The sequence below is a fragment of the Melospiza georgiana genome, chromosome 8, assembly GCF_028018845.1.
Source record: "Melospiza georgiana isolate bMelGeo1 chromosome 8, bMelGeo1.pri, whole genome shotgun sequence".
NCBI lineage: Eukaryota > Metazoa > Chordata > Aves > Passeriformes > Passerellidae > Melospiza > Melospiza georgiana.
In genome coordinates, this window is record NC_080437.1 from 37,341,488 (window position 1) to 37,362,774 (window position 21,287).

At 42.5% G+C, this 21,287-nt stretch overlaps 1 protein-coding gene across 2 annotated transcripts in view; it reads left to right on the forward strand.

The window, feature by feature from the left end:
* Window positions 1-21,287, forward strand: part of INPP5A (inositol polyphosphate-5-phosphatase A) — a 181,251-nt gene that overhangs the window by 158,289 nt on the left and 1,675 nt on the right. The window contains exons 12-15 of one of the 2 annotated variants that reach the window (XM_058029581.1): window positions 3,531-3,604; window positions 15,649-15,760; window positions 19,920-19,988; window positions 21,181-21,268. In XM_058029581.1, the coding sequence (XP_057885564.1) occupies window positions 3,531-3,604; window positions 15,649-15,760; window positions 19,920-19,988; window positions 21,181-21,261 (336 nt within the window). In that variant the 3' untranslated portion in view covers window positions 21,262-21,268. The remainder of the gene's footprint in view (window positions 1-3,530; window positions 3,605-15,648; window positions 15,761-19,919; window positions 19,989-21,180; window positions 21,269-21,287) is intronic. The other variant, XM_058029580.1, reaches the window with a different exon arrangement.

Here is a 21,287-nt window from a genome sequence, read left to right on the forward strand (position 1 = left end):
TGATGGATGGATGGATGATGGATGGATGGATGGAGGGATGGATGGATGGATGGATGGATGGATGGATGGATGGATGGATAATGGATGGATGGATGATGGATGGATGGATGATGGATAGTGGATGGATGGATGATGGATGGATGGATGATGGATGGATGGATGGATGGATGGATGGATGGATGGATGGATGATGGATGGATGGATGGATGGATGGATGGATGGATGGATGGATGGTGTTTTCATTCAGGTGCTCATCAGACATTCCCATTGGGCTGGTCACTGGACATTGTAGAGCAAATATCTTGATGTAATATCATCAACTTGGTGTTGGAGCAGATATATAATTCTGGAATGGTCTGCCAGTCACAGCATTTTAAAATCTCTGTGTAATTGCTCAAATTACCACAGCATGTCATGTAACACCTTAAAGATTGGTTCCTAAAGATGATCTTATTATGAATAAATTAAATAGAACAATATATTGCTTTCTGGCATTTGAACTTTTTTTTTATTTTGTTATTTTTAAGGCATTTAGAGTGACAGACATACTCATATTTCCTGTTCCAGCAATGACATTATTCACAGTGGTGATTGGTGTACAGTATGGAAATGAGTGAGCAGCTTGTGGTGAAATTGCCATGAAAGGAGTATGTTCCAGGTGGGGTTTTTTAGAGACAATGTTAGATGCTTTAAAAGTAAAGGCAATACCCTGTGAAATTCTGACTGCTCCTCAGTATCATCTTGCCCATGTTAATTTTCATAAATTTTCTGTCACGCCAGGTTGCTCCAGGCACCCATGCACCTGTAAAGCAGATAGAATTGACTGATGCCCATGTCAGGCCCTGTGCCTTCTTTTAACTAAAGTTGCTTTTAGGGCAAATGGCATTTGTAATTCACTGTGACAAGGTTAGTGAACACCTTGCCTTTGCAACAAAAATCTTGCATTTTGAGATTACAGGCTTAAATGAGAATGCTGCAAGTGCTTTTCACACCAAAAAATAATACTTAAAACATGGTCTTCTGCTGAAAAGAATAACTGCAGTTTTCTCAAAGTGCACCGTTCAGGTTTTCATCATCTCTTCTGTTGCTCTCCTGGCTGCCTGCAGTGCTGCAGGTAAACGCAGAGAGTTGTAGGGGGTTCCCTGAGCACACAGATAACCTGTCCTTGCCCTTGCAGGAGCCAGCAGGTGTCTGTCTGCACACTCCTGGACGTGTTTGGACAGAAGGTTACACGTGCTGTAACAGTCACTTAATAACTAGGAAAAAATAATTTATAAAAGTTCGTTATTATTTAATATATGGCAGGAAGTAAAGGCTTTTGCAAATAATCCAGTAAAAATATTTGGTTGTTTTACATGTCATGATGAATCCTTCACCATGAGCATTCCCTAAATCCTTCTAGGCACCTAGCTGGGCTTTGGCTTCAGGTTGAAGCTGTCGCTTTACCTGGGGAAACTTGGGAAACTGGCAGCACAGAACACAATGCTGTCTTGTTCCTGTTATCTGCCAGCAGTGTCAGCAGCTCATCTGCGTGGCACAGACACTGCGTACACAACTGCAGCAAACAAACACAGCAGAAACTTCTGTAGATGATAATGCACGTCCAAATGCTTAGTCCTTTAAACCCCAGGCCTCACTGAGTTTGCAAATATCATCATAGCTAGAACAATCTGAATGTATAAAATTTTGAAAATGTGAGTTGGTATGAGAGGACAATGCATCTATTGAACTTTGCCAACCCTTGGGATGCCCATGAGTAATTTATACCATTGTGTTCTGTGGAGCATTGTTCTTTCATTCAGTCCTCACAGTTTAACACTTCAGAAACAGCCTTTGTCCTGACACCTCCCCTTCCCTACTCTGAGCAGTTTACTTGGACCAGTAGGAAAAATGTATAGACTTACATTTCAATTAATAGTTTTAACTGGGGATGGCAGCTTGTTTTCCTATCCCAGATTCACACAGGATGGCTGATAGCTCTAAAATGGGGACACACGGAGCAGGAAAGGGATGGTGACATTTGTTTTCATAGCTATTGTCTATGTATTGTGGCTGCCAATCTGTTCTGCTTACTGAAATACAGAATCAGAGCCTGGAAACATTCATGATGATGGAAACATCCATTTATTCTTCAAGTGCATTGAGACTGCTTCAGTTAGACCAGCGAGTGCTGGACCAGTCCAACACTTTTATTATTAGATACATACTGTAAGTTCCCACATAGATATTTCAAAATATTTATCTAAGCATATTGAATTCTCAGGCTTTCAATCAGATGTTAGAACAAGCACAGATTGTCACAGTAATTGGTATTGCAGAATCTTTCCAGCATACTGTCTCACAGAGTTTGGTGTCAAATGAAATAAAGCAGGGAAAGCTGCCCATCACCTGGAATCTTCATGTAAAGATACCTGCATATGGCAGGGGAGCCTGGAGAGAGCTGGGTGAGCCGGGGAGAGGGAGCTAATCAGCAGTGCAGGTGGTTCAGGTAGCTGCTTTTCACACAGATAATTAATGTGTACAAGTAGCTGCTAATTGCACATTTCAGGAATGATTTATGAGGTGACAGAGGGGAAAGGGGGACACGATCTAATTTCTTTGGGAACCTCTGCCATTCATACAATGGTATCAGCACAGCTGTGAGATGGGACATGATTAATGAAGGGCGGGCAAACGCCGCCGCGGCGCTCGGAGCCAGGGCCAGCACCGTGGGCATGAGGAGCTTTCTCTTCAGCCTGAGGCTCCCCGGGACGTGGGGCTGCACCCTGGCCGGGGCCTGGAGTGAGACCCTTTGTGTCCGTCAGATCAGCTACGGGATTAATGGGGACGGTTATCACTGAGCTGGGTTTGCGTTTATGAACAGACACTCTGTTCTTTCTGTAGAGCTCGTGGGGAAAACAAATGTGCCTGGGACTAATATTTATACAAGACATTAAATCTGTTAAGCACCTGCCTGTGTGCTCTGCCTGGGAGCACCCTTTGCCTGCTGTCTCATATCCCTCTGTCTGCTCTCTGCCGTGCACCATCCAGAGCAGGTGTACAGGAACTCGGCTTTGCTTGGGAAGAGTGATGTGCACATTGTGATTGTTGTACCTGTTATGTGCACCAAGGACAATACAGACTGATATGATGCATCTCACTGACATTCTCATGGGCTGGTTTAGCATATCAGTTTGCTGTTCTTTTTTAATGCCAGTCTAGTTTATCTCTGAAGAGACTACTAAGGAAATTTCAAGAAATGTAGCCTTCCTGTGGTGTAAGTGCCCTTATAGGACAGTGCTGTGAAGAGCCAGTGTTACAACTTTCACTGCGGAAAATGAATGTTTTCAACACTTTTCTCAAGGCACTGTTTATGTATCAAAATAGTCCAGACAGTTTTGCACTGTGTTATAAAAACTATTCTACGAAGGATATACCTCAAGCTGTGTGTGATCATAGTTTTCTTTTATTTCCTTTTATATAACATAGTATTTTTAAATTGCTGCAGTTCAACATTAAAGAGTGAAAGCATTTATTTCTATCTTTTATAGCTTTTAGAATTTGACAGAGAGCTGTCAGTCTTTAAAGACAGATTGTATGAACTGGACATCTCATTTCCTCCCAGGTAAGATTCATATATAATCCATTTATTTAACTAGCTACAACATAATTATTACTTGCACTGTTGGTAAAATGTGAATGTTCCCATATTTATTGCGAAATTATAATGATGTCTGTTCCTTTTATGATTGTTTATTCTCCCCACATCCCCTCCATCACTAATAAACCACATGCCAGTAGTGCTCCATAGCTCATCATGTGGGTTCCGCTGATCCTGTCTTTTATAGCTGCTCTTAAAACAGACCTGGCAGGAATGTGTGCTCAGAGATGTGGAAGGACTTCTAAGCACTGGGCCCAGACCACCTGTTAAATCTTGTTATTGCAACCATAAAGACAGTCTTTGCCTCACGCTGTTGGAGGACTGCAGTCAGCTGGGGGTGTAGAGCCTACTGCCCTCACTCAGGGAAATCCAGGAGGGGTATCAGGAGTGAGGGCAGGAACTTAGATTCTGCTTTTTCTGTTTCACTAAACATCACATAACTACTTAAGACTGTTAGAATAAATTGGCTGGTTTAATACACATGCATGATTTTAGTCAGAGTGTCCCTGAGGTGTTTTAGCCATGAATGGACAGCTATTGCTATCATACAAAACCAAGCATTTTGCAAATGGCAGTTCTATTTGGGAGAAATCTGTGGAAGATTTGGTGCCATTCTATACATGTATGGTCCCTTTCCAAGAGTGAGGAAGTCAAAGCTCACAGTTGCTTTCAAGGGAAAGAAATACTGCATTCACAAAGAAAAAGTTCAAAAAATAGTAGAAAATAGGCAGATAAAACTATGCTTTTTATATACTTTCTTGTTAATAGATTTAATATGTTTAAATACTACTATTTTATGCTTCGTGGACAGATAGAAAAGTATGATGTTTTGGCATACACTAAAAAAATTTGGGAAGCTTGCCTTTTGTGATCATAATCTCATTGCTTCTTACCAGCCAGCTGCGATACTGATTTGTACTGATCCCCTGGGACACTGGAAGTATGCACGGAGTTACCACCACTCTAAATTGTCCTTATTGATTGAGTATGATAGCAGACCAGCAGGGTGTGTACGTCCCTGAGCGTGTCTCACTCTGGGCAGGGCAGGTGAAGGTGAGGGGCAGTGAGACAATTTTTATACCATACTACTCTTCTTCTTCATTTCTCCAGCACTAGTGCTTTCGGCCAGAGCAAGGCTTACCAAAAATACATTGTTCCATGAATGGTTTTCAGCTTCTTCAGACTCCATAAGAGCTTTTCAGTGTCATGCTCCCCTCAAGCAGAGATCAGAAATTAGGTGTAAATAGTCTCTGTGTGTTTTAGTTCTGCTCACTCTTTCCTTCTCAACAACTAGGTAATAGTAATAATAATAATAGTAAATGGTTAAAAAAATTATATACTGAGAGATGGCATGTATATATAAAGAGCAAACTGGCTTTTTATTAGGTTTTTTCACCCATCCCTCCTTGCTTTCTGTGTCATAAGGCATGGGCATTCTATTGCCCATCCTGTGGTCCTTGCATGGCCACAGGCCCAGTAATGTATCTTTATCAGAAATATTTTTAATCATACATAATTTTTGGTGTGTATAAATAATTACATATATAATACTTCTATGAGATTTATAGTTACAAATTGAATTTGAATCTGTAAATGGAATGGTATTAAGGCAGCACAGCAAATTAAGGTTTCTGCGCATACAAAGGTGTTTCCTCAGAGTCTTGACAGACTCTGTGTTACTGCACATTAGCTTCAGGACCTTTTAGTTAACTTTGAATGTGGGAAGGATTGGAGAGCCACTTCTGAGCTCTCCTACAGCCACATCTAAACCTAGCATTTCTGCAGGCATACTTAAGGAACTCAAAACTAATCTGTTGTTCTTCCCCAGTGGAATACTGTAATTTAAGACCAAATGTCTGCTTTGATCTGCTGTGAATTCTTCTTCCTGATGTGGATGACCATCATGATGCAGTGCAGAGGGAGGGGTTCTCAGGTAGTCATCCCTTAGAACCATCTAGGACAAAGCCTTGACTGAGCTCAAGGGTTCCTCCAACCCAAACCATTCCTTCATTTTGTTGTGATTTTATAGCACTGACAGCATCTGCAGGCCTGTCAGTTATCTCGTCTCTGTTCAGCATCCCTAAAGCATTTTCCAAACTCATCTTCAATTCTGAGTTCCTTTCAGTTCTTTAATGTATGTGCATAACCCATGCCCGCTCACCACGCTGTATGCCTGTGCCCCGAGGAGCATGCCAGGGATGCAGGGAATGAACTCACAGGGGAAAGAGGCTCATCCTGCCTGTTCTGGCCCCGGATCTGCCGGTGCTGTGTCCCAGGGCCTCCCACACATTCTGCCCAGGTGCTTGGAGCCTGCAGGGCAGGGGCAGGGGGACAGCCGGGGCCGGGTGTTGCTGGGGCCCTGTCAGAGCCCACCCTTCCCTCACAAACCCTTCCTCTGTCCTGCTGACACCTGCCAAAGGTGAGGCAGCCACAGTTCAACGAGAGACCACGTGGCAGCTCTGCTATGTTAGACAACCTGCACAAAATCATTCCAACAGAATATTCCTCAGACATTGTTCACCCACTCCTATATTTTGCAGTCTTTTATTTTATACAGTGAATGTTCATGTTTTCATCTTGTTATCCTCTGTGATCTGGTGTAGCATATAGCAGCCCAAGCCACTAGAGACTAAATACAAGTTAGAATTTTAAACTCTGTAAGCTGTGTCACTCACAGGCTGAAGAGTCTGGCCATGAGCAAACAGCCCAGCGCGAGGCTGCAAAGGGCTTCGTGGTAGTCAACAATCACTGCAAAAGGCAGGAGGTGTGAAAAAAAGAAGTAAAAACATTGTAGTGTGTCAATATACAGGTGGGCAATTGTTACCTTTATCACTGCTCTCCATTAATTATTATAATTATTCTTGTAGCTGTTGTATAACAAAGATAGGAGCTGACTTTAGCAAGAGTTCACACCCACATACAAGGTTTGCTCTCAGATAAGGCTGCATGCACAGCAATCTCATGTATTAATCATTCTCTTAAAGTGACCTATTCTTGTTTGTTGTTGAATTAGGCTGTCATGTAATTTACTGGTTGGACATATGTTTGTGTCTTAGATACCCTCTGTGTGATATTTGTCTCAAGCAGACCCTCTGCACTGGCAGTGTCTTGGCTTTTGACGCCTCTGAGCAGGAGACAGATTGAATCTCATTTACTCTAGGCAGAGTTCCTCATTTGGAATTCTCTCTAACACTGGCTCATTGTTCTGCAAAAATCTTATTTAGTCCATAAAATATTTTTTCTCTACCTTGTATTTTGTCCCATCACCCTTCTCTGTTCTAGGTGGTTGCCCAACGACAAGTGTATTTTTGTGCTCTGATTTACACTGAGCCAGCCAGCTCTGCATGAAACATTGCCCAGAGTGCTCCCTTGTTCCTTCCCTTCTGCAGAGACTGTGGTGCCAATGCACAGAGCCCCAGTGTCACCCTTGGGTATGGAATGGAAGGCCAAGATGATGGTTTAGGTGTCAGCAGGCTGCTCTTCCTTTCCAGTGTTCTCACTGCCTCTCTGCGTGTTCTCAGATCACACAGACTGCCTGCTGATGGGGCAGGACAGCCCTCCTGAAGAAAATGGGATTCTCATTTCCTAGAACGCCTGCTCAGTAGTGCTGCTGGTCCTGTTGTCTCACAAAAGGGGAGTTAGGCACACAGATGAAAAAGCCCTAGGTTATTTTTGTGCTTGCATTATCAGTTACTTTTATAACACTTTTTTTTTTTTTTTTTGCGAACTAAGAAGTATTTTCTACTGAACAGAAATATTTCAGACTCACTCATGCACTATAAAACTCCTTCCAGGTATTAGTGAGGTGTCTGAAATCATCCATGGATCTCTCAGCCCCCCAACAAACAAATTCCCACCTGACATGATGCAGTTGTCTGGGTGCTTCCAGCATCTAAGGCTGAAGCACAATTTCCCAGCTGGAAACAGAGAGACAGCTGTCATTTCCTCCAAAGCAATATGAATTTAATTATTACAATGATTTTTCAGACAGATCTTGCCTCCATGGTTCCACTCACATTAAACCAGTGCCACTCTCACCAATTCTCAATTTTCAAATTGAAACAGAGTGTTTCTTTAATTTGTGAGGAACCAGACAGCATTACCCAAGGTCTGGTTTAAGGAATTGTGGCAAAGCGGAAAAGAAAGGACCACAAATGAATTTTAAAAGTTTCAAAGAATTACTCTACACCATGTGTAAGGTAAGGACTACAGACCACACTGCCAGCAGAAAATAAATAAAGTACTCTAAAGAGCTCATGGTCCTTGCTGCCAGCCAGGCTGTCCCATCTGAATGTAGTGCTGAAAAGCCCAGGAGCTTGGAGCTTGAATCCTGACCCATTTCTTCCCTCAGGTTCCCAGGGAGGCATATTCCCAGAAAAGACATCGAGCTCAATCACAGTCATAGATAGTAACATCAGGCTGTTCTGGTACAACAAGTCAGCACGGGGTCCTTCCCAACAAGCCAACATTATTCATAATTCCATTTATCCACTTGTAATGGTAGCAGTATTGCATACACTGCGTGAGGTACAGCATTACTGTTATTAAAGCAATAGGGTTCATCACTCAGTGTTCGCTTGCTGAGGCACTGGCATTGCCAAATAATCGGTTTTTGCCAGCTGGGCCTCCCCAGGGCACTGGGGCCAGAGCAGAGCACAGTGTGCCCCTTGCCATCAGCCGTGTGCCAGCCTCTGCTCCTGGGCAGGTCCTGCCACGGAGCGAGTGCCAGCACGTGTCCTCCTGTCACCAGGGTCTGGCCACAGGGTGCTATGGGCACCATACTGCTGGGTGGCTGTTCTTCACAGAAAGTGGATTGTGCTTTATGGAAAAAAAATGGGCTCTGGGTTTATTTATATTTTAAATTGAAAAAGGTCCTGCAATGCTGGTGATACAGGAATGCTCACTCTGAGGCATATTACAGACCAGTATTTTCTAAAGAAGACTGTTAAGCCAAAAAGCAATATGCCCAGCATAAATCTATTTAAAAGGTTCTGGTAAAAATACCATGCCATTAACCCTCCTGTTTTGTGTTGTGCCCAGACTCAGGGCTCAAGTCCTGTTTACCCATCCTGCCCTGTGCCGCTGGTTTGCCCGGGTGACCCCCTGTCCCACTGTCACCTTTGACTCCAATTGTTGGTGCTGTCACCATGGTGTCAGCGCAGCCTGTGCAAGCAGCAGCTGGTTAACACAGTGCTCATAACTGCTGTGTTTGCAGGGCTCTGTTTGCCCTCCTGATCTGGCTGGAGTGAGACACACACCGTGGCCAGTTGGCTTGCACAGCATCACGGAGGCTTGTTAGTGTTCTGGTACCCGTGAAGCAGATAATCTAATTCAAACACCAGTGCGTCTTACTGCTTAGCTTAGATCTGCTGCCTAAGATGTGCATATGAGGATAAATTACATGGGGTAATTTGTTAGGAAGAGATCTAGGGAACCCAACTCCAACTCTCCCTTTCAGGTTCAGGGAAATAAAAAGTGTTAATTCAATTTTGAGGAAGAAACTAACACTCTGGTAGCTGACAAAAGTTAGATGTCACCCTTTGATTGGTTGAATGGCATTTTGTTGAAATCACACTTACGTACCAGCTCACACTAGTGCTGACTGCAAAATAAAAATATCAAAATATTTTTATTTATATATTTGGCCTTAAAACTTTCAGAACAGCCAAAGGTTGTATTGGCAGTCCACGTTCACCATCCTTTCTTCAGGTAAAAGTATCTTAGAAAATCTGAGAGCACATCAGAGCTGAAGGTAAATTGATCCAACATTTTCTCAGAAAATAAGAAAATAGTAAATAATTTCCTGATGAAGAGTGGTTGAGATTTTTCCCCTTTTGAAGTTAAAAGTGTGAAAAGGTTTAGTAAATATGAGGACTCATACCTAAGTTCAAAAATCTAATGAGCCAAATCAAAATTGTCTCAGCTCTTCCCAGAAAGAGCTCAGTTTTCATTGATGCTTTATAGTTTCATCCCATCTCAAATACTTTGTATTATAAAAAAAATTGGTGATATAAAATGTGGGGACAATTGACAGATGAGTGAGCACAAGGAGTTTTTGAACAGGAGGCATTTCCGCTCCCTGAAACATGATAAAGTTTGCTAAATGATCTGCATTTGAACCTAGATATAGGCTGCAGTTGTTCAGAATGACCTTTACTGGAATAAAAAATATCAAATAGCTGAATTTTCCCCACTGTTGCCTGGTGAGTGCTGCCACACTTCCCAGAGCAGCACTGGCAGCGTGGGCTGTAGAAGGCAGGGTCCCAGAGCAGCACCAGATGTCCCCATCACAGGGTGTCCCATCACAGCGTGTCCCCATCACAGCGTGTCCCATCACAGGGTGTCCCCATCACAGGGTGTCCCCGCACAGAGTGTCCCCAGCACAGGGTGTCCCATCACAGTTTGTCCCCATCACAGCGTGTCCCCATCACAGCGTGTCCCCATCACAGGGTGTCCCCGCACAGAGTGTCCCCAGCACAGGGTGTCCCATCACAGGGTGTCCCATCACAGGGTGTCCCCATCACAGGGTGTCCCCAGCACAGGGTGTCCCATCACAGGGTGTCCCCATCACAGGGTGTCCCCAGCACAGGGTGTCCCCATCACAGGGTGTCCCCAGCACAGGGTGTCCCCAGCACAGGGTGTCCCATCACAGTTTGTCCCCATCACAGGGTGTCCCATCACAGGGTGTCCCCGCACTGGATGTCCCCATCACAGGGTGTCCCCAGCACAGAGTGTCCCAGCACAGGGTGTCCCATCACAGGGTGTCCCCGCACAGAGTGTCCCAGCACAGAGTGTCCCATCACAGAGTGTCCCAGCACAGAGTGTCCCAGCACAGGGTGTCCCCATCACAGGGTGTCCCCATCACAGGGTGTCCCCAGCACATCCCACAGTGGCACTGCACGAGCAGAGGACACTGCCTGTGGCAGCTACAGGTAGGAGCCCTCCAGAGGGAATTAATTGTTTCCTGTTAGAAAGTACATTTCACCCATCTCACTAGCAGATTTTATCCATGCTTGCACACGAGAAGAGTTCATTAGGAGCATTTTTCCTAGCTGGAAATGCCAGTTAAGGAGACATTTATATACACAGCATTGTTGGCTTGTGTTTTGAGTTAAGGCACTGCTGACAGGATGGTTTATGATGTCGGACAACTTTTCACCCTGCAGTAAGCATTTCTGTAAAGGTGTCTAATCATCTCTGACAATACCTGTCAACAGTAGTAGTGCTCTGATATTACTGACCCTCTTAATGGTTTATTTTCCCCAAACAATTGCCAAGTAGTTCTCATCCTTATTGACTGTGACAACAGTAGTTCATTGGACGGCCTGCTCCTTATTAACAGAGTAAGTTAGCAATTCATCAAAGTGTTTGGTTAAATTTCAACAGTATTGAACATTATATTAATGATGTTGCTGGAAGTTTTATTCAGAAAACCCACCTGACAGTAATCCTGATTAAATGAGTGCAACTGAAACAGAAGTTTGTGTAATAGGATGGAAAAGCAGCTACAAGCTGCATCTTCAGAAGGAGTAAGTCCTAAACAAGTGGAAATAAATTATGCAAGCTTTTCATGTGGATGCTCCAGAACTACCTGTCTGCATGTTCAGGGGCATGCAGAGTCAAAGTGTATTTTGTATAATTCTGCTGGCTGGAATACACAGAGAATAACAGTCTCTTTTTGTATTTATTACCCTGCTAATAGGAGTGGCTAAGGTCCTAAATTCCTAGAACTTTGCCACTGTTTTAAATAGGGCATCAAATTTGTTCCACAGGGAATTCCCCATTTCCCCATTGTGTTTTTAAATAGACATGATATAGTGTGTGTAAAAAAGAGGCTGGAGATGTCAGCAAAACAAATCTAACTTACTGCCCTTGATCACAGACAGTCTTACTCCTAATGTCTTTTGGAAGATGGGTATTACAAGAATAGTTCTGCTTTTTTGCATGTACACAACCTTAAATTTACAGTAATTTTATGAGATTATTTATGCCTAAAGGCAAAGAAGCAGTCAAGAAGTGGGGTTGAGAGGAAGGAAAAGATAAGGGAAACCATGAAGCCAGCTTAGAAAGAGCAAAAAGTGAACGGTCGAGTGGAAGCGTGGATTGGCACACTCGTGTCTCTCGTTGGCCACTGCAGCAAGTGGAAGTATTTTCCAGTTTCCTGAGAGCCACCTGGGATGGGCCAGTGCTGACAGGCAGTGCCTGTGGGATGGGTCAGTGCTCTCAGGCAGGTGTGGGATGGGTCGGTGCTCTCAGACAGTGGCTGTGGGATGGTTGGTGCTCAGGCAGTGCCTGTGGGATGGGTTGGTGCTCTCAGGCAGCGGCTGTGGGATGGGTCATTGCTCTCAGGCTCTGGCTGTGGCATGGATCATTGCTCTCAGGCAGCGGCTGTGGGATGGGTCATTGCTCTCAGGCTCTGGCTGTGGCATGGATCATTGCTCTCAGGCAGCGGCTGTGGGATGGGTCATTGCTCTCAGGCTCTGGCTGTGGGATGGTTGGTGCTCAGGCAGTGGCTGTGGGATGGTCGCTGCTCTCAGGCAGTGGCTGTGGGATGGTTGGTGCTCAGGCAGTGGCTGTGGGATGGTCGCTGCTCTCAGGCTCTGGCTGTGGGATGGTTGGTGCTCAGACAGTGCTGTGGGATGGGTCGCTGCTCTCAGGCTCTGGCTGTGGCATGGATCATTGCTCTCAGGCAGGTGTGGGATGGTTGGTGCTCAGGCAGTGGCTGTGGGATGGTCACTGCTCTCAGGCTCTGGCTGTGGGATGGTTGGTGCTCAGGCAGTGCTGTGGCACGGATCATTGCTCTCAGGCAGTGGCTGTGGGATGGATCATTGCTCTCAGGCAGGTGTGGGATGGTCGGTGCTCAGGCGGTGGCTGTGGCACGGGTCATTGCTCTCAGGCTCTGGCTGTGGGGAGCAGGCCGCCAGCGCGTTGCGGTGCCTCTCGGCGCGGTTCCCGCAGCCCGCGGTGCCGCCGTGCACACCATCCCCGAGCGTGGGGCACCCAGGGGCTCCATGTGGAACCAGCGCTGCCTCAGCAGCTGCTTCTGAGCCTTTGGGCGTTTTCCCTAAGGCTTCGATTCTGCGACATCTGTCTGTTTTGGCTGCATCAGAGCCGTCATCCTTCCGAAAACGCCTGTGCATCTGTGGGCTTCTCCTTCCATTGCTGCTCTTGACTGGGTTTAAATCTGATCAGCTGGGGAGAAGACATCCAAAGGAAGTAACATTATGTAAGACACCAGACTGTCCTTGGGGACAGGACTCTTAAAAGCACACCAAACAAGCAAAAGCTTTGGAGTTCACATGCAGATGATTCTGGAAGCAGTCACACAATTTTCGTGCCGCTGTTCGCGTAGCTATGGAGCAGGATGATGGCCACAACTTCTGAGGCGTATGGTATTTGAAAAGTTTTGTTCTGGAATAGTATACATTCAGCAGCATGTTTAACAAAGTCTTCTTCAGTGACAGTTATATTCCAGAAACCTCTAACAGAACTTTTATTTGCTAAAATCTATTTTAGATCAATGGCATATAATAAACTAAAATAGCCCTACAACCCCAGAAGTCACAAAAAAAAGGATCCCTCATGGGAATTTTGAGTCATATTTAGCTATGGCCACTATTTGAGCCTATCTACAAAAGAATTTTGCTTATTCCAAAGTGTTTGTGACCCCTCTAGAGCATGAAGGAGTGCTAATAGTTCTCCCAGTTTTGGGGGCATCTTAGGATATTTTATTATGTTAGTGTCAGTATTTCACTGAGATTAGGACTTCCACACGGCAGAGTGGATGCAGGGAGGGAGTTTTATTCATTGGAGTGCAGTGAGACACAACATTCCATGCTTCTTGCTTCCTTTGAAGGACTCTTTCTTATAAAAATAAGAGTTTGCCTCTCTTTATTACATTAAACTATTACCTACAGGCCATTTTGTCTGGACAATTTTGCAGCATTTATTTTCATCTCTGTCCCAGCCATTAGAAATCTGATTTGTCAAAGATACTTGTAAACTACAGTAACTTTTTGACTGGGTGATCAGTGCTGTGGACCTTGAAAAATTGGCAGAAGTTTTCACCCTGTGAAAACATTAAGATACATAAAGCAAATTGATAAATACCATTTAATAGAATACAGGCTCTAGGATTTAATGCTTTAACACATAGCAGTAACAGATCATTCCAGGTATGGAACATCATATTTCAAAAGCCATACAGTTAATGCTGTAAAAGGAAGGATTATATGAAATGTGATTGATTCTTATACCTTTATGTCATAAAAAGTAGCTTCAGTTATGTGGGGTTCTGGAATCGGTAAAGTAAGAGGTTACGAGAAAAAGTCAACCCTTAAGTTGCAGACAAAGAGCTTCTGCTACCAATATAGTATTACATCATCAAAATATTTCACAGACACTCAGAAATAAGCTGTACTTCTGTATGTCAGTGAAGCAGCAAATTGAATTCTCATAATATGTTTTGAAAATGAGTCTTGTTAGGTTTGATGAGGTGGAAAACGTACTGAGATCACTGGTTTGTTCCAATACATTCAGTACGCTTTTCTTGGATGTTTGCCATGGCTAATCTTTTTAACGGCAGTGTAGCTTGTAAACCCATTTGGTAGAGAGCTGGATGTCTCCGTTTGAGTATCACACCAAACAGGATGGTAAATAAGTTTCTCTTCAAGCATGCAAACCTTTTTTGTACAATACTAGAAATTTTATTTTAAGACACTGAAAAATCTCAGTATTTCCTTTATAAATTCAGTGAGGAGCAGAATAAAATGCAAATGTCATTTCAAGTACTCTCACACATACATATGTAGATGTTTGGGGGGTTGAAGAGTTTTATCAAGGGCAGACTTCAGTTAATTCAGGCCCAGTATTCAAGAAGTTGAGCCTGTCACAAACCCTCTGGATTTCTCCAAAACCCCTTCTTAGCTACTCCCACATGCCATTTTGTAAATGGTCTAAGAAAACAGTGGGCCTTACAGTGTGGTGAGTCATCATCAAATGCAAAGTTCTGTCTTAGTAAACTGATGAGAAGATTTGGATGAGACATGAAAAATTCTGGCCTCAGCTTATTGAGGTTGAGCCAGAGGTTGCCCTTCAGGTGCTTCAGATGATCGCAGCCCATGGGCTCACGCTGGTGTGTTACCTTTAGTTATATTCTGTAGATTAAAATAAATACTTTCTGTTGCCCTTTAAAGCTAAGTTAGGATGCACTGGTGATGTCATAGCATTTTTATGATGGCCCCAGAGTGTAACTACCATTTAATCTGCTTCTATTCGAGATGTTTTTACAAAATAATATGCTTTTCCTTAACACAGTTTCATAGGTATGGGATCTTATGTAGTCAGCATCACTTTCTTTAAACCACATTCCTGATTCCTTGGTTCAGAAGAAATCTCCTGCAAACCCTGCTATCTTGTCCTGTCTTCCTTTCTGTCACCCTTAAAGAATCCATACAGGAGAGGTTTGTGTACTGCTGCAGTGGTCCCAGCACTCTGAACTCTGTTTTCTGTTAAATTATTCATGGATAATTATATATATATTATATATATAATTATTTCTGTTAAATTATTATAACTCCCCTTGAGAGAATCCTGTGAAGAAATCACATAAGATGAACCTTTTTCCCCTAGGTTTCATTTTTCAGCTTCTGCATGTACATTTTCTGTAGTCTCTTGTCTAATTTCAAGTTGTTGTTGAACTGATTTTTTGTACTTCACACAGATAAACAGTTTGCTGTCTTTAAACATTCTCACAAAAGCACAAGGTAGGAGGTGAGAGTGTTTAAACTGTGTATGTCTTAACTTCTTAACCATGCAGTAGAGTTGTAGATCTGAGAAGAGATGTAGAAAAAGAGCACATGAAAAGGAAAGAGGGAGGAGAAAAAAAAAGTGTCTGAAGAGCTGCTTTTTAACAATGACATTTTGTAAGTAATGTGGCCCTTTGAGCCAGAGGTTTCAGACTGCTTTGCCAAGAGTCACTGATGGTTGTGGATGGGGTTTGTTTGCAGTTATCCCTACAGCGAGGACTCCAGCCAGGGAAGGCAGTACATGAACACGAGATGTCCAGCCTGGTGCGACAGAATCCTGATGTCCCACTCGGCCAAGGAGCTCATTCTGAAGGTAAGTACAGACCTGCAGCCCCCTGATGCCTCCACACTGCATTATCTGCACCAAAGGCAGGTATGGCTGGAGGGCTCTGCCCTTGAGTTTGCCAAACTGGAGCAGCACACCATGTTAGTAAATGGAGGGGTCTGCCTCCAGTGATTTGCACCCAAGAAGGGGGATTTGTCCCCATAAACCTGCTGACAGTGACTAAAAGAAGAGCTTTCACAAGCTCTTCTTTTGGTATCTGAGCTGCCAATGATGACTGACTGTCTTCTGTCCTGTGCCTCTTCTGTGCAAGGATGCACAGCCCTGGGACACTGACTGCTTGCTTTAAAGAGAGTAACAGAAAATAAAAAAGGCCCTATAAAAACCCTGTGAAAAGTCTCCATTAGTCCCCCAGCCCAGTCCACCCTGCAGTGATATAAGCAGCAATATTGCCCCTACCAGGGATTCAGCAGGGATGCAAACAGGAGCAGGTACAAGTTGCTACTGGCTGAGGAGTCACACAATTGAGAGAAAAGCCTGTGCAGCAACAGACACAATGCATCTGACTTACCAGAGTGGTAGATTTCCTAAGGCACTCCCAAGAACATGACAAATGCTACGTAGGCCAAATCTATTCAGGCTGTCCCCCGAATGAGGATGGTCTCCAGCAGGTAGGCTCCAAGCTGTGGTACACCAACTAGGTGCCTAAATTTAGACATTCCTTTAAGGCTTTAGAGATAAGATTCTGCAATGTTTTTAGAACATACAATTCCTCTTGGGATTTAGTGCTTGTAGATAGGGTTAGGGTTATTTGGTGATGTTCTGTCCAAGGTTAAATGATCTAAATATGGTTCAGGAGCCTTGCAGTTTTCTTTCCTGTCATTTGCTCTCTCCTTCTTGTTCCACTCTGCCCTCCTTCTTTTCTTGGGAGCCCTGGACTGGCTCAGCTGGTTACCTGTGCCAGCTTCCCCTGCCTCTGTCCCTGTGTGTTTGCTCCTGGCACCTAGACCCCCGTGCTGCTGGCGCTGGTTGCCAGCTGCTCTAGAGGGCCAAGACCAGATCAGGAAATGGGGACGTGGTAGGAGATCTCTCCCACTTCTCTCTGTTCTGAGCTGGCCAGCTGGCAGCATAAATGGATGTGCTGCAGTGAGGTTGTCTTGGCTGACCAGACTGTATGACTCTAACAGACTTACTGAACCTAAAATTGCCAAAAGTCATGTGTCTGTCTGTGTGCTCCTATATAATTAATGCAGTTTAGTGGGAGTGAATTACAGAAAATAATCTTCTAAGTAAATCAGTGTTCTATAGCTTCTTAGCTTCTTTTTTTTTCCAGTTTAAATTAATTACACCCTTGAAACTTGCTCTCCTGAAGTTTATAACCTTCTTTTTCTCTCTCATCGGTGTTATTTATCTCGTGATTGGACTGTTTGCTTTGCAGTATATAACTCACTGAAAGGCTGGGAACGTGTTTTCCACAGCTGCTCAAATTTCAAGTCAATGCACTTCCTTGCATGTTTTAATGTGTAAAAAGTGTCTGTGTGACATCATGAAATTTCACCCAAAATTTTAGACAATGCATGTACTGCAGTATTCAGTAAAAAAAAATGTGAAGCCTAAGGGCAATACAGTCTTTACAGTCAAATAGTAACATCAAAATCAGTGTTATTTATTGTCGTTACACAAAAATGTCATGTGAAAAAGTGAGACTTTACCCAAAATGTTACCGATAGTGCTTGGCGACCATGAAATTCCTAAAGAACAAAGGATTAAAACCATGCAAAGAGTGGCCAATGAGGGAGGATTTTTTTTTTTAAAGCTATGAATAAGGAGATAAATGTGTACACAAAAGCTTGAAGAGTGTAAACAGTACAGAGGGAAAGGAATTCTTTCTGATTATCTAGAGGGCTATAACTTGGATATAATGGGAGAAAATTCAACAAGGGAAAACAAAGTTACAGTGCTGAAGAAGTTTGTAGCTGTGAGGTCAGTAGCAATTTCCAGTCTCCGTGTAACAGAAACTGCATCAGTTGGATCCTTCAGAGCTCACCTTTAAAAGCACACACCCTCTGTCTCTGGAGCATTTGCAAACTGTGGTCGGGCAGTTTGGGGCATCTCCAGCAGCTCGTATGCCAAGGGACGGGTGCTGCTGAGGCTGGGCTGTGGCTCACTGGGTCTGTGACCAACAGAGGAGTTTGCTTATCCAGCCCAAAGCCAAACCACCATTCTGGCCCATAGAACCTAGTGAAAATAGCCAAACTGATAGAGCAAAGGGCAAAACCACAGGTTTCTGTGGTTCTACGCCAGAAGCAGTGTTGGCCTTGACTGAGAATTTACTCCACTGCAGAGACCTATACCTTAAAGCTTTAAAAGGAACTCTGTAGAAAGTAAAAGCAAATTTTAATTAACTGATTACGCTGTAACAAATCCTGAAAATAAAAATGTATATGAACTTTTAAAGAATTTTTTCATCATGACTATCTATTGAATATTCTTATTTGTCTAATTATTTTGCTGTATTACTTTTTCTTATAAGCAATTATAGAGTTTATTTTTCTGCCTAGGCAATTCTGTATTTTATTTTAAACAAAAATTGTATCTAATCTGCATTTAAATCCTAGGTAAAGAAAGGATAGGGTGCACAAATTGCCGCTGTACAGTGTGTTCAGCTACACAGTAGGCATTACAGATTGTACTGACATGGGGCTGTAAACAGCTTTCATGCAACATCATCTATCATGCCATGGTCGGTTACCTCACCATCATGTTATTTTATGCTTCCTGAGCCCTAAACCACCAAAGGTTGCCCACTGCTCGGGAGCTGCGCTGATGCCTGATCGCATGAAGTAATGAATGCTCAGCCAAGTGTATATTGTTTCTGCTTGTGCACTGCTGTAATTTGTTTATCTGTCTAAAGATTATGCAGTTGAAAATCCACAATTTTATGCTGCCTTTGTAAATTATCAAGTCGCTTTTGATGAATGTATCCCCACTTCCGATGCTGGTGGCATTATGATCTTGAAATATTGGAAAGTGCTCATGCATACAATGCAGAAGGTTATGTTTTTATATTTTTGGCAGACAGCCGTGCTGTAAAGTAAATCTGACCTTAAGCTTCCTTACTGCATTAAAGATAATTCAGTTTTAACTTTATAGTCCTAAATGCTACTGTTTATATAAAGTTATTGCCCAGTCAAACTTGACTGATTACAGATGAGAAAGTCTTGGCTGTTTCCTACAAAATAAATTAGTATCGCCAACTAGTTTAAAGCACATCTACGATTGCATTAGAGACTGGAGAGTGTGCAGATTACAGATTTAATTAGCTTATAGAAATTGTTTAGCACAATAGGAAATCATTTTGTATGGCAATGTATTTGTATTTATTCCTGAAGTACTGTGCTAAAGAATCAAAATAGCTTCTCCAAATCACATTTATTGCAAACAGCAGAAAGATGAGTACATTTTATTATTCATTAAGATAAAAATGCTAAAGAAGTCAGTGTAGAAGGGTAAAGTTCAACATGGAACAAAATGAAAGCAATTCATAATGGAGACCAGAGGAATGTCATCCGTCATTTGCTGCTTTTCTTAAAATCCCTGAATGCTTTTTTTCAGATGAAGAAATTTATCTCAGAGAAATGGTTAAAGATTATGCTCATAACCTGAAAATAATCATTAATCTCTCTGAACATTTAAAATCCCCTATATGATGAAATCAAATGCTGTTATAAGGCAACATGGATTGCATTTAATTCAAAGAACATTTGTCTCACCTAATTCAATAAAAATTGTGTTGTTCTTAAGAAAGGACTGGCCAAATGTGCTTGCTGCATTTTGCAGCAGAAGCCTGGAATGCAACTAGAACAAGACACTCATTTCACTTAGTGCAGCGTTAGCCACGAGTATTTCCCTGGGTCCCATCAGCAGGGAGGAGGCATAGAGATCTCAGGGGGTTTTTTTATGCAGGAAAAAGGCACAAATTACTGCAAGCAGTACTGGGCATAACAGTTCATTTTACACATTCTTTCTCTGGAGAAGCCAAGCCAAGATGTGTTAATATCACCGCATTCAGAAATCGGTTTCACCTATTTGCACAATATTTCCAATGTTCCTTTCTGTGTGTGTAATCTGGAGAATTCTTGGACTGACTAGTGTTTTGTTGTTTTCTGTTTTTTTTTTTTTTAACTAGTCAGAAAATGATGAGAAGATAGTAATATATGACCACATTGGGCCAAATGTCTGCATGGGGGATCACAAGGTAATTAAATTAAAAATTTTAGTCTTTTATCTTCTAGTTTTTTCATTAGGAATGAGAATGCATGCACTAGGTTCTACTAATTGTAAGTCAGCTATGTCTCTGCCCTATTTTTAAGTAATACCTTGAAAATGTTTCAAAGTTGAATTCAGCTGCAGTCAGTCTGTTTATCAGAATGGCTGCTTGTATGAAATCAAAGAACAGGATGGGTGCTAGAATGAAAGCAGGATACCATGCAAGCCAAGAGGAGCCGCCATGTGTACACTTAAAGCTCTTCTAGCAGCACACAAGTAATTTCATTGGGTTATCAACTATGCTTTCAAAGCATAGCTTCAACCAGGTTGATGCACAGGTGCTTAATAGTAAAAGAATATATTGGCAGTTCCATATTCAAACAACAAGTGATAAAAAGAATATAGAAGAAGGATAAAGAATTATAAATAAATAAATAAATACCAGTTGTTTAAATTAGTAAAATACCTGAATTCTATGGTCTTCTTTGCTGAAGATAACAGATGGAAACCTAAGTTTGAAATACAATAAAACAGAGTATTTGCTTTCTTTGAAAAAAGCCAATTGAGGAGTAGGAGGTAACTTCTGAAAGCCTATCTAAAACCAGCACTGAGGCTCTTGAATGATAATTCAGAGGGACAGTGGGTAATTGTATGTGTGGATGCATGTGTACTTGTAAATCTGAGCTCACAAATGTATACCCCTATTTAATTCCATGGTCAGAGTTCTTGTGAGACAGAGGATTGTTTTCTAAGGAAAAATGCACTTAGGGCATTTGGTCCAGAATCATCCAAGGTTTTAAAACAGAGCAACTTACTAATTTATCCAGTAAACAAAAAGGTCTGGGTCAGCCAGTTCAGAAACAGCAGGTTTTGTTTCCTTCATCACGAAAGTGGTGCAGCACTGTTACAAAAGGGAGTTGTGTATGGGACCTGAACCTCTTCCCACAGAAATCTCTGGAAATTTTTCCTTTAGGTTTCAGTGGGAGCAGAAATCTGTGAGGAGATAATGTTGTTCCCTTATGCATTTTGTAATTAGATTAATTCAAAAACTTGTTGCAATATTTTGTTTCCAGTCATAGAGAATTTTTTGTTGTATTTACTACTGACTGTAAAGAAAAAAAAAAAATCAAAACACGTATGTTTCAAACATGTAACTTCTATTTTTCCCTAACTTGCTGCAGCCTGTGTTCCTGTCCTTTCGAATAGCTGCTGGGGCAGGTAAACCTATTGCAAATGTGCACAAGTGTTGTGTCGTGCAGTGATGTGGTGGTAAATATCATCTTTTTTC